The sequence below is a fragment of the Prionailurus viverrinus genome, chromosome B2 (genome assembly GCF_022837055.1).
Source record: "Prionailurus viverrinus isolate Anna chromosome B2, UM_Priviv_1.0, whole genome shotgun sequence".
Classification (NCBI taxonomy): domain Eukaryota; kingdom Metazoa; phylum Chordata; class Mammalia; order Carnivora; family Felidae; genus Prionailurus; species Prionailurus viverrinus.
The window spans coordinates 68,519,947-68,532,676 of NC_062565.1; the positions used below are offsets into that span (position 1 = coordinate 68,519,947).

The following is a 12,730-nucleotide window of genomic DNA, read 5'->3' on the forward strand; positions in this document are numbered from 1 at the left end:
TTAAAAATTTAAAAATTAAATTTTTTTTTTATTCCACTGCAGTAAACATCTTTGAGAGCATTCACTGAATTTTAGATTAGTAATCTGAGAGTTCAGGGTTTCTACATCATTTCCCTTCTACAACTAGAAGCGGAAAAGAGAAAAGTATGGTAAAAAAGAGAAAAAATATGGTCCTGCCTGCCCTAGTTTGGCCAGTAAACCACTGCTAATTTCTAAACCACAACTCTTTTTCTACCCACAAGGAATTTTATAAATCCTATTGGTGCTTTTTTCTGGTCTTTTAGAACCACAGTTAAATTCCAAATTTAAAAGCAAACAAGTTGCTCATTAAACATTTAGCCTGTCAGTGTTCTAGGCAATGGTTAGCATATGTTGTTTTGCAAAAATCTGGGACCAAGTGGTCACCACAGCACTAAATCAGTCTTTGGCGTTCAGTGATGGGGATAGGCCTAGAGGATCCTGTGAGTTATATTAAGCTCTTCGGTAGCACGGTAAATAAAGTAGTCCAGGTGAGGAATATAAATGACCAAAACTCGAGCTGTAGAAATAGAACTAGGAGGATGGGTTCCATAAAGTGGAGTCAACAGAAGAAGGCTAATTGATATGGAGACTTCGACACTGCTCTTTGTCTGTGGCTTGGTGGTGATGCCATGAACCAGGGGGCAGGGGTTGCATACAGGAGGAGAGCATTTTCTTTGAGGCAAACGGCGGGGGCGGGGGTGGGGTGGTCAAGAGAGATAATCTTGATTTTGGATATGCAGAGTTTGAGATGCAGATGGGATGAAAAGATGAAAATATTTATTAAAAGAGAAATACGGGTCCTGTAGAGGGAACATTTAGGGCTGGAAATGCCGATTTAGGAGTCCTAATTTATATAGAGAATTAAAGGTATCTATTTGCTGAATTTTCTTTTTCCTATGACCCTTGTTTAGTTTTATTTAATTTTTTTAATGCTTATTTGTGAGAGAGAGGGAAAGAGAACACGCATGTGCGAGAGCAAGTGGAGGAGGAGCAGAGAGAACAGGAGACACAGGATCCCAAGCAGGCTTCAGACTCTGAGCTGTCAGCACAGGGCCTGATGTGGGGCTCAAACTCACAAACTGCAAGATCATGACCTGGGCCGAAGGCAGACGCTTAACCACTGAGCCACCCAGGCACCCTGACCCTTGTTTGGTTTTAAATGAAAATGAACTATTGGAAAATTTTACATTTATGCCTTTTCTGTTTAGACATATGTCGCCAACATTCTGATTGCAGTGAACCCATACTTTGACATACCTAAAATATATTCTTCAGAAACAATAAAGTCGTATCAAGGAAAATCTCTTGGAACGATGCCACCTCATGTCTTTGCAATTGGTAAGTAATTTAATTGTATTTTAATTTTTTGCCTTATACAAATTTGCTGTTTTTCTTTTGGGATAATAAAAGATACCATGAATTGAATATGTATATTGGTGGGCCTTTATGCATTTTGAATGTATCACCTTTATTTAGGAGCATGTATCTTATACTGGATAGGGAAGACTACTTTTGCAGAATGGGGCAATTGTACATCATTATTTTTGTTAAATGTCTGTGTCCTCTTAAGTTTGTCCACCCAGTTGAAAGTAGGACATAATAAAAGCTGACATAATGGTTCTTTTTGACTCCTCAGCACGATTAGCTCCATCTTGAAAGTGTCCTTCTTCATAGCTTTGGAGCTCAGACTTTCCAGTGTTACCCAGGTCATCACTTGTGAGGGTGTTACTAGGGCTAGATAAGAGTTTGTTAAGAGCTGACGTTTTCCATGCCTTATCTTGCATCAGGGGTTTATAGAATGTTAAGGATTGAAAACGATATATGCTTCTAGGGAATCTGTGTGGGAAGATAGCAGTCTTTGCCTTTCTCGGGTCTTCTCTCATCTTTTTTTTTTTAAGTTTATTTATTTTGAGAGAGGGAGAGAGCACGAGTAAGGAAGGGGCAGAGAGAGAAGGAGAGAGAGAGAATCCCAAGCAGGCTCAGAGCCCATTGTGGGGCTTGAAGTCATGAACCGTGAGATCACCACCTGATCCAAAGTCAGATGCTTAACTGAGTGAGCCACCCAGGTGCCCAGGTTTTCTCTCATCTTGAAGGACTTTAGCTCTGAGGAACATAGAGATGGAGTTTTTTGACACACATACTCTCATAGCTGGTGACTGCAAGTACAAAGATGTTAATTAACCCTTTGGATCCAGACATAACCAACAGTTAAGTGCTGACATGTTTTGGTACTAGTTCTTGGTGCAGTCTGTTTTGCTTTGGGCTTTCTTTTCATGTCTGTGTTTTGGCCAAGCCAGGCTTCACTTCCTAATTTGGCTGACTTGTGTACTGTGTACTACTACACAGAGTGACTATGTCACCCAAATCCAGTGCAATAGCAGATTGACTTTTAGTTCTGAGATGCTCTGATGGGCATTAGTATGCTTTCTATGAGCTAGCAAAATGGTACAAAATCCTTAGAACCTGAATATGACCAAGCTCATTACTGGAGAGAAATTATATGTTCAAAATGTAAATAAACTGACTTTTATTTTTAGTTCTTTACTGTTAAACATATTTAGAATGATATGAAAGTGAGTGGAACAGATTGCTGATAAATTGGGCAGAAGGATGTGTATACTCTTGGATGTAGTTTGCATTTGGTCTAATAGAGTAATAGCCATTTGTAAAGCCTTTTCTTCACTTGTATGGGTAGCATATGTCTGAAGTGAGAAATAATTGTGTTATAGGGTTAAATTGGTTAGAACCTAATTTTGAATTAAAATTGTTTTTAAATTAAAAAAAATAATTTATTTTTTAGGGAGAGGGGAAGAGAGTGTGTGTGTGCACGAACAGGGGAGGGGCAGAGGAAGAGGGAGAGAGAAAATCTCAAGTAGGCTCCATGCCCAGTGAGGAGCCCAATGCAGGCTCAATCTTATGACCCTGAGATCATGACCTGAGCTGAAATCAAGAGTCAGAGACTGAGCCACCCAGGCACCCCTGAATTAAAATTGTTTTAATATGAGACTACTTTAACAGAATTAAATTGTGCTCAACTTGTGTTTTTAATACTACCACACAGATTTTGAATTTATGTATTTATTTTCTCCAGCAGAACTTTTGTTTGCCAGATTTCTTAATTGGTAGGTGTTAACTTGCTTTTCTCTGGGGCCCTCATTAGTTATGCATTGTGAGCATTTTTTTTTTTTTTTTTTAGACCTGCTTTGGAATTGGGAAGAACTGAGACACAGCTCATAATATGAAAAACATTTTAGTGCAAAAAATTAAGAGTTGTTTATTTGGATTTCATATTACTTAACTGTCAGGGTAGTAAGATAGGACATTTAGTGTAAAAACTATTTAGAGATGTTTTGAACACTTGAGTGATTTTATTTTAAAATGTTACTAGCTGTAGGGGTGCCTGGGTGGCTCAGTTGGTGAAGCCTCCGACATCGGCTTGGGTCATGATCTCACGGTCTGAGTTTGAGCCCCTCGTCAGGCTCTGTGCTGACAGCTCTGAGCCTGGAGCCTGCTTCAGATTCTGTGTCTCCCTCTCTCTCTGCCCCTACCTTGCTCAGTCTCTCTCTCTCTCAAAAAGTAAATAAACATTAAATTTTTTTAAATGTTACTAACTGTAAACATATTTATAATTTCTTTAAGAGCAAGTGCTCTTTGATAGTAGAATAACTTTCAGTCATTTAGTAAATTTGTATTTAACACACTGCTCATTATTAATGTGTTATTTTAACCCTAGCTGATAAGGCTTTTAGAGACATGAAAGTGCTCAAGATGAGTCAGTCTATCATCGTATCTGGAGAATCAGGAGCTGGCAAAACAGAAAATACAAAATTTGTTTTAAGGTGAGGAGTATTTAGCTAACCTGGAATATTTTGAACAGGTTGTTTTTGTTTTTTTTTTTATTTGTGGTAAAAAAAAATATATCCAAATCTATCTATCTATCTATCTATCTATCTATCTATCTATCTATCTATTGCATAACATTTACCAGTTCAAGCATTTCTAAGTGTGCAGTTCAGTAGTATTACATATATTCACATTGTTCACCTAATATCCAGAACTTTTTATTTCACAAAACTGAAACTGTGTGCTCATTGAACAACTCCATTTTCCCCTATCCCAGCCCCTGGCAATTACCTTTCTGCTTTCTGCTTCTGTGATTTTGACTACTCTAGATACCTCATATGAGTGAATCATACAGTATTTGTCTTTCTGTGACTGGCTTATTCCACTTACATAATGTCCTCAAATTTTATCCATGTTGTATCATGTGTCACAATTTCCTTTCCAAGGTGAATACACCTGTGGGGTATGAATATACCACATTTTGTTTACTCATTCATTCATCAGTGGGTGCTTTGGTTATTTCCACGTCTTGGCTGTTAGGAATAGTGCTACTGTGAATGTGTTATGAACAAAGAGATACAAATATGTCTTTCATTGAACAGGTTGACTTTGAATACATTTGCATACTTTATTTATTTTATTTTTAAAAATATTTTATTTTTAAGTAATCTCTACACCCAGTGTGGAGCTTGAACCCACAACCTCCAGATCAAGAGTTGTATGCTCCACTGACTGAGTCAGCCAGGTACCCCTTCCATACTTTATGACACAGTTTAAAATGGTGGGGTCTTGGTGTACCTGGGTGGCTCAGTGAGTAAAGCGTCCGACTTTGGCTCAGGTCATGATCTCACAGCTTGTGAGTTCGCCCTGCATTGGGCTCTGTGCTGACAGCTCAGAGCCTGGAGCCTGCTTCCAATTTTGTGTCCCTCTCTCGCTCTTCCCATCTCCTGCTCATGCTCTGTCTCTCTCTTGCTTTTTCTCTCTTAAGAATAAATAAAACATTAAAAAAAAAATGTTTAAAAAGCTATAACAGAATAGTTGCATTTAAATATAAATTTGTAAATTTTAAATAAATAGTTGTAGTGGTGATCCAAGTTTAAATTTTACATGTGTTAAATGATATTAAAATTACAAATATAATATGTACAATATTAGTCATGTCAATTTTTTTTACCTTTATTTTAAACAGATACCTGACTGAATCCTATGGAACAGGTCAAGATATTGATGATAGAATTGTTGAAGGTATTGTTAATTTTTTAAATTCTTATTTTTTATTGTTAGATATGTACTGAAATTAACTTATGAGAATCCTCTAGGTGGTCTGGAATGTTCTCCCAGAGATCCAAAAATCCCTTCCATTTCCTACAAATCTTTGCTCATGTATATTCTCCTTTATTTAATATCTGTTGTCTTCCCTCTCACCCCAGGTAAGTGCTAAGAGGGCAGAGATTTTTATATATTACAGTTCCCTGGAATAGTGTTTAATATGTGGGATATGATCCATAAATATGTTTTGGATGAATGAAAGAAATATAGGATACTTTCTGGTCTCCTGTTTGTTTAGTTGACCCTGTGTTTTGTAAAGAAGGAGAGAGGAAGAGGGTTATTTGGAATTAAAATGCTTTTTTGGGGAAATCATTTTAATGAATAGGTACAGTTGGAAGGCAGGAGTCTAAATTGATTTCCTTAAGGTCAGTGCTTGCAAAGTCTTCTTGTACCTCATTTGGAAACAACTGTTCTAGTCTACCACCGTGTTGAATCTGTACCACCCTCCTGCATCATAGATTCCTCTCTGGTCTCCCCACTTAAGTTTTTGCTTCCCTGTAATCTATTCTCTGTGTGGAAATTGGGATGATCTTTTCAATCTTTTAATGGCTTAATATTGCTCTGAAGATATAGCTGCAAATCTGTAACATCACTAACAGTGCTCTGTGTGGTCTGGCCTCTGTCTCCTTTGCTCTAATTGAGCCATGTTTCCTTTGAGTCCTTATACTTTATTCATGGTGGTCTCCTTGTAGTTTTATGAGGTGTTTTGAGCCTATGTGGACACTCCTCCTTCCTCCTTCCTCATTTTCTGGTATGAGGCAGTCAGTAAATATTTTCATAATGATGATGATGAAGTTAACATATGGAGATGTATTACACATTGTCTGATTTGCTGAAAATCTGTTCCTAATTTGAATCCCTACATAATGAGGTAAGTACTATTTTATCCCTACTTTACAGATTAAAAACTGAGGTAAAAAGATTTTAAGTAACTTGCTGAAGAGCATATAGCTCATCAGTTGTGGCATCTTAAGAAAAAAAATAAACTCAGGCATTGTAACTATGTGCTGTACTGAGAGCATATTTTAATACTCTTAGTATTTTAAAGAAAAATTTCAGTTGGACAGAAATTTATTGAGGGGCTTCTGTGTTCATTCATTTTGCTACATTATAGCTAGCAGGTGTTATGTTCTTTTTTTCACAATTGTGAAATATGAGTGTGGATGAACATAAATTCAACTCTGATAAACATTTTTAAAGTTTGCAGCAATCATGTTTTTCATGTTTCTTGACATAATTTTATAGTTTTACTTATAGTTCTCACTGTGCTTTTGTAACATACCCAGGTTTGAAGATCTAATAAGTAGTGCTTAATTCATAGTAAAGTACCTCACTTTAATGAGGGAATCACCCTTAAAAATTGAATAAATAAAAAGAACAAATTATGAGTTAATTCAATAAAATACTAATTAGTATTCTGATTTGTTTACTTGAGGTACAAATGTGCTTGCAAATTGGATATAAACCTGGTTTCTTCTGTGAGAATGTAGTGTACAACATGTACATGCTGTAGTTGAGAAAAGTTGGAAAGTATTCTTCCAGCTCCTTACTAGAGGATAGTAGATGTTAACTAGAAGAACATAGAAATCATTTGATGCCGTCTTCAATTGAAAATTGGTTGTTGGTTTTAGAATGAATGTATCAATAATATTACTGTAATTTTCTGGTAGGCTCTTATCCTAATTTTGGATATTTTACTTAATATATTAAACCCTTCAGCAAAAACTAGTAGATCTCTGTAGAGGAGTTGGGGAGACCTGAAATTGAGTTCCCCTTTTGCCACTAGCCAGTCATGTGGCTTTCCAGAAGTCAGTTGATTTTGTTAGGCCTCAGTTTTCTTGCTCATCTGAAAGGTTAGATGTATATGCAAACATTTTTGTTTTAATACTTTGTTACTTTTTTTTGGAAAGTGAAACAATCGGAAAGTGATCTTTAAAAGGGTTTGGATACTTGTTAATAAGCTTTCTACTGTGGATTGTGTAAGAGAGATGGACTTTAATAAAATGTTTCATAAAAATATTATAGTAATCATCATAAAGCAGTTTATGAGGCTGCAGATGGAGAAACATGTAAGATTGGCACTAATCTAGTATATTTATAGTTGAGACTGGTGAGTATAAGAATAGAGTCCAATAAATCTTCCTTAGTCTTATGTGTGTAGATTATAAGATAAAAACAATTAAAATTTTACATTTGTTCATTGTGAGTTTAAGTTTTTTTTTTTCTTATTAAGCTTTTTATTGTAATTCCATTATCGTTAACATAAGTGTTACATTAGTTTCAGGTGTACAATATAGTGATTCAGCAGTTCTATACATCATTTCTCAGTGCTCATCATAAGTGTACTCTTCTTAATCCCTTTTGCCTATTTAACCCATCCCCCTACTCACCTCCCCTCTGACATGCTTTATTTTAAACAAGTACCCTTGTTTAAAGTTGTTATTTTTTTCAACAAGAACATTTTTTACTTGAAGCATACTTGAGAATACGGGTTCTAAAAGATATGTATAAAACATTCCATTCAAGAAAAATAGAATACACATTTTCCTCAGGTACACATAGAAGAATCCCCAGGTTAAATCACATAAAAAGAGACATGACAAATATTATAAATTTAAGAAGTCTGATAGCATACCAAGTATATTCTCTAACCACAGTGGTACAAAACTAGAGATCAACAATAAAACAAAGCTGGAAAATGTACAATGTAAATACTAAATATTTAATATGTAAGTATTAAATAACACACTATCACACAAACAGTGGACCAAGTGGGAAATCATGTGGCAAATCAAAATAGGTTTCAAAAGAAAAAAGCAACACAATATTCCAAGACCTATGGGATGCAGCAAAAGCCGATGTTAGAGTGAAATTTATGCTATAAATGCTTGTATTAAGAAAAAAAGTTCAAGTAAACAATTTAACATTACACTACAAGGACCTAGAAAAAGAAGAAACTTAGCTGAATTTAGTAGAGGGAGGAAAGCACAAAGAAAAATCAGAAATAAATAAAGTGGAAGCCAGAATAAACAATAACATAACAGTGAAAGGAATGACCAGGGGTGCCTGGGTGGCTCAGTCATTTGAGCGTCCAGCTTCAGCTCAGGTCATGATCTTGCAGTTTTGTGGGTTCAAGCCCCGTGTTGGGCTGTGTGCTGACAGCTTAGAGCCTGGAGCGTGCTTTGGATTCTGTGTCTGCCTCTCTCTGCTCCTCCCCCATTCGTGTTCTGTCTCTCTCTCTCAAAAATAAACATTAAAAAAAAAAAAGAGTTGGAAACCAAAATGACAAATGGAAAACAGTACAACAGGTAACCATAGAAATATGTAGTGTGATAACAGATTACTGTAAACAGTTATATACTAACAAATCAGATAACTTAGAAGAAAACCAGATAATTCCTAAAGCACACAAGTTGCCACAATTGAATCATGAGTCTTGAATTCAAGAAACAGGAAATCTTCAACCTATAACAAGAACGAAAGTTGAATTAGGAATCAGAAATTTCCCAGCACAGAAAAAGCTGACCACATGCACATGGCTTCATTGGCAAATTCTTCTACCAAACATTTAAAAAAAATAATGACAATCTTTATCAAAATCTTACAAATAATGGCATAAAGGGAACACATTCAAAATCATTCCATGAGGTCAGTACCACCCTGACACCAAAGCAGGATAAAACAATACAAGAGTAAAAAACAGTCTAGTTTGTGTGATAGAAGTACTGCTACTTTCTTTTGACATTTGTTTGTATGATAAATGTTTCTCCACCCCAGCACTCTCAATCTGCAGGTGTATTTAGCTTTAAAATGAGTCTCTTATAGGCTGGGGTTTTAGAAACAATTGTTCTGAGGACCTTTTTTAGTCATTCTGTAAACTAATTTGTTAGATGTACATGAAAAAAATGGTAAATCTGGAGGTTTTACTCATATATAAAACAGTTTAGGAAGGTAAGTCAACTAATACCTTCTTGCTTGTATTTTGTTCACCAGAGATTTGCTCTTTTCTATATTATGATCACTACTCCTTTAGTAAAGATGATGCACTTGTGAAAATCTTACAATTTTTAGGGAGTAATTTTCAAAGTTGAGTTATAAATTTTGTAACCTAATGACTTCTTAAAATTTAGTATTTTCCATACCATTTACATTTTGTTTTTACATAATTTGAGTAATTTTCCCATCTTCTGTACTTTAATAGGGCTTGAATATAGTGGTAGTCAATAAATATTTGAGAAATTTGACATTACATATGAATTACTTCATGTTAATATTTTTGAAGACATTTTTTCTATCTCTGTTAATAAGGAAACATACCGTGCATATTTATTGTTTTGTAACTTTCCTTTATGCTATTTTTTGATGGAATATTTTTATGTCTTTTTCAATAGCTAACCCACTCTTAGAAGCCTTTGGAAATGCAAAGACTGTTCGCAACAATAATAGCAGTAGATTTGGAAAATTTGTAGAAATACATTTCAATGAAAAGGTGAGTAACTGTGTTTTGAGATGATATGTTTGAGAAGTGTTTTTGTAAAGGTCTTGATAACATTGGTGCTGTACTTGAACTCATGGTAAATCCATTTAAGTTTTTCTCTGTTACTTTAGATAGTGGGGAGAATATATATATTCATTATAATCTTTATAAATATTCTTTATTTAGTTATCTGCTTTTCCCCCTTTATTTGATAAATATTACAACCTCTTTGGTAGATGAATGGTTAGTAGCAACATAATTTAACATTGGTAGATTATACTTTCAGACTTTAAATGCAAACATGTATTTTCTCTCTGTTTTGTTTTTTAGAGTTCAGTTGTTGGAGGATTTGTTTCACATTACCTTCTAGAGAAATCTAGGATCTGTGTTCAAGGCAAAGAGGAAAGGAATTATCATATCTTTTATAGGTTGTGCGCTGGTGCTTCTGAAGATATTAGGGAAAAACTTCATTTGAACTCCCCAGATAATTTTCGGGTAGGTGGATGAAAAGAAATCACATACAATTTTTGCAAATGGACTTGCCTTCAATTCTAAAACTTATTTTAGTGAATTTTAATTTCTAGTTGTATGTAACTTACATTGAATCCAGTGTAATGTGATAACATGTAGATCTCTACTGAGATTTACTGCTGAATTTATAATATAACACTATCTGAAGAGATATGAAATGGATAGATGAAAGGATAGATATGAAACCAGTTATCAATTTAAACTCAATAAGAAATTTATAATAGTTCTGTAATGCTAGCTTTAAAGTTATCTTTGACACATTAAAAAAAATTTGACCACTGAATTAATAAAGGATGTATGATTGTCTCTCTTAATTCAACAGCAGATATTTATTGCTTGCACCCTGGGTACCAGGCATTGTGCCTGGGTGAAAAAGATGAACAGGGGCGCCTGGGTGGCGCAGTCGGTTAAGCGTCCGACTTCAGCCAGGTCACGATCTCGCGGTCCGGGAGTTCAAGCCCTGCGTCAGGCTCTGGGCTGATGGCTCAGAGCCTGGAGCCTGTTTCCGATTCTGTCTCCCTCTCTCTCTGCCCCTCCCCCGTTCATGCTCTGTCTCTCTCTGTCCCAAAAATAAATAAACGTTGAAAAAAAAAATTAAAAAAAATAAAAAAAAAAAAAAGATGAACAGTTCCTGCTCGTGAGCAATTTAGAATCTGGTCAGAAACACACACACATGCAAACACACACAGTCTGACTGATAGGTTGAATGATAAGAAAGAGGTGTGCATAGGATGTTGGGGATTTTGGAAAAGCTTACATTAATAACTGATGCTTGATTAGAATCTTGAAGAATTTTCAAGTATTAGCTAGAGGAAGAAATATGCAAAGAGTATTCCTAGTAGGTGGAAAAAGATGAAGAAAGAAAGACAAGAAAAAGCTTAAAGAGTATGGCAGGAAGTGGTGGAAAGTGAGGCTAAAGAGTTTGGTCTTAACTTCTATATTAATAAGGAGGTATGAAGAGATTTAAATAGAAAGTTGGATATCAGGTCTATACTTCTGGCTTTAATATGGAGGGTGGTTTTAAAGGGGGTATGGGAGGGGATGGATAGAAATTGCAGCTATGGATGAATTAGTTGGTAACCCATGGCTATAGTCGAAATAAGTTACTTAGTGCCTGAATTTGGTTTAGCAATGGGAAGGTTACAGAGGAGGGGATGTGCAAAATATTAGGAGGTAAAATTGATAGGACTTGGAGACTGAATATGGTAGGGAGAAGGAGGATTCTGGAATAATTTTTCAGATTTGACTAGGGTAACTGGGTGGATGTAAATACCAAACAAGGGCCAGATGGAAGATTTGTGGCATATAGGATGAGTTTAGTTTTGGAACCTATGGGTCATCTAAGGAGAGAAGATTAGAAGACAATTGGTCTTCTAATCTGAAGGTCATTGTTGGTGCTGTAGTGATAGGTTTGGGAGATGTCAGAACTCTGGTAGTAGTTAAAAGTATGACCATGAGTAGATGAGATTGTTCAGGGAGATTTTGTAATGTAGAGAAGCAGGTGCCAGATCCAGACTCTGGAGTTGAAGAATATGAACGGTGAAGAGTTGCCCAGGAAAGAAAGCACAAGTTGGGTTGTGAGAGAAGTACAAGGAAAATCAGGAGTGCCAAGAATCACAAGCCAATACAGTTTCAAGAAGTGGTGACTGGGGATTGTTAGCGTAATTTACAGATTTGCAGCTAGGAAACTGTGTCCCTGTGTGGAATATGTGGGAATCATGGAAATGTATAAGGAATGCAATTTGAATAAAGTTCTCCGGGTGATTCTGATAGTACTCTTTGGGCAGGAGTCTTCCGCTTGAGAATTGTGACACAGATTATATTTAATTATTGTTCTCTGTGTGTGTGTGTGTTTGCAATTCAGCTTTTCTTTATTACTTCAGTTTATTTTAATCTGTATTTGGAAAATTTAAAACTACTGTTTTAAAATGCTATATAACTGCCTCTATTTATATGCTTCTACAATGTCCCACCTTCTCTGGAGCTCATCAGATTAATTGGAATGTGAAGTTAGTTGCCCACAGTATCTTCATAAAAGTAGAAGAGGTATTTCTCTACAATGATTTTTAGAAAAGGAGTATAAGTTATTATGAATCATATGAAATTTAATAATGAAGGTGTGGCTTTGTTGACATTGTGTTAATGATAAGGTAATGGTACCATTCTTGTCTTACTTTAGTATTTCTTTGTATTTGGAGAACTAGGAGCATATTTTTTTTTGCGTGTCTCAGATTGTATAGCCTTTCCTGGCACAATGGCAGGCATCCTAGGAAGGCAGCTGCTGAAATTCTTTATTAGGTCAGAAAGTTTCCTGCCTCTAAAATTACTGCCCTTTAAAAATAGGAAAGATTTAATGGTATTGATTTTTATATTAACTATTTAATTTAATCTACTTTCAGGAATTAGGATTTTCAACATTCCTGGTTTGATTAGGAGTAAAAGGTTTATAATATATAGCAGTATCGATTGTAATTGAAAGATTAAATGATATTTAGGTTATATTTAAAAATTCTTTTTGGTTACCCCTGT

General features: G+C 35.5%; 1 protein-coding gene across 4 annotated transcripts in view; it reads left to right on the plus strand.

Annotated features, from left to right (window-relative positions):
- MYO6 (myosin VI) overlaps window positions 1–12,730 on the plus strand; it is a 147,233-nt gene that overhangs the window by 70,816 nt on the left and 63,687 nt on the right. For all 4 annotated transcript variants that reach the window (XM_047858979.1, XM_047858981.1, XM_047858982.1 and 1 more), the window contains exons 5-9: window positions 1,230–1,359; window positions 3,755–3,860; window positions 5,054–5,109; window positions 9,585–9,682; window positions 10,001–10,165. In XM_047858979.1, coding sequence (XP_047714935.1) covers window positions 1,230–1,359; window positions 3,755–3,860; window positions 5,054–5,109; window positions 9,585–9,682; window positions 10,001–10,165 — 555 coding nt within the window. The remainder of the gene's footprint in view (window positions 1–1,229; window positions 1,360–3,754; window positions 3,861–5,053; window positions 5,110–9,584; window positions 9,683–10,000; window positions 10,166–12,730) is intronic.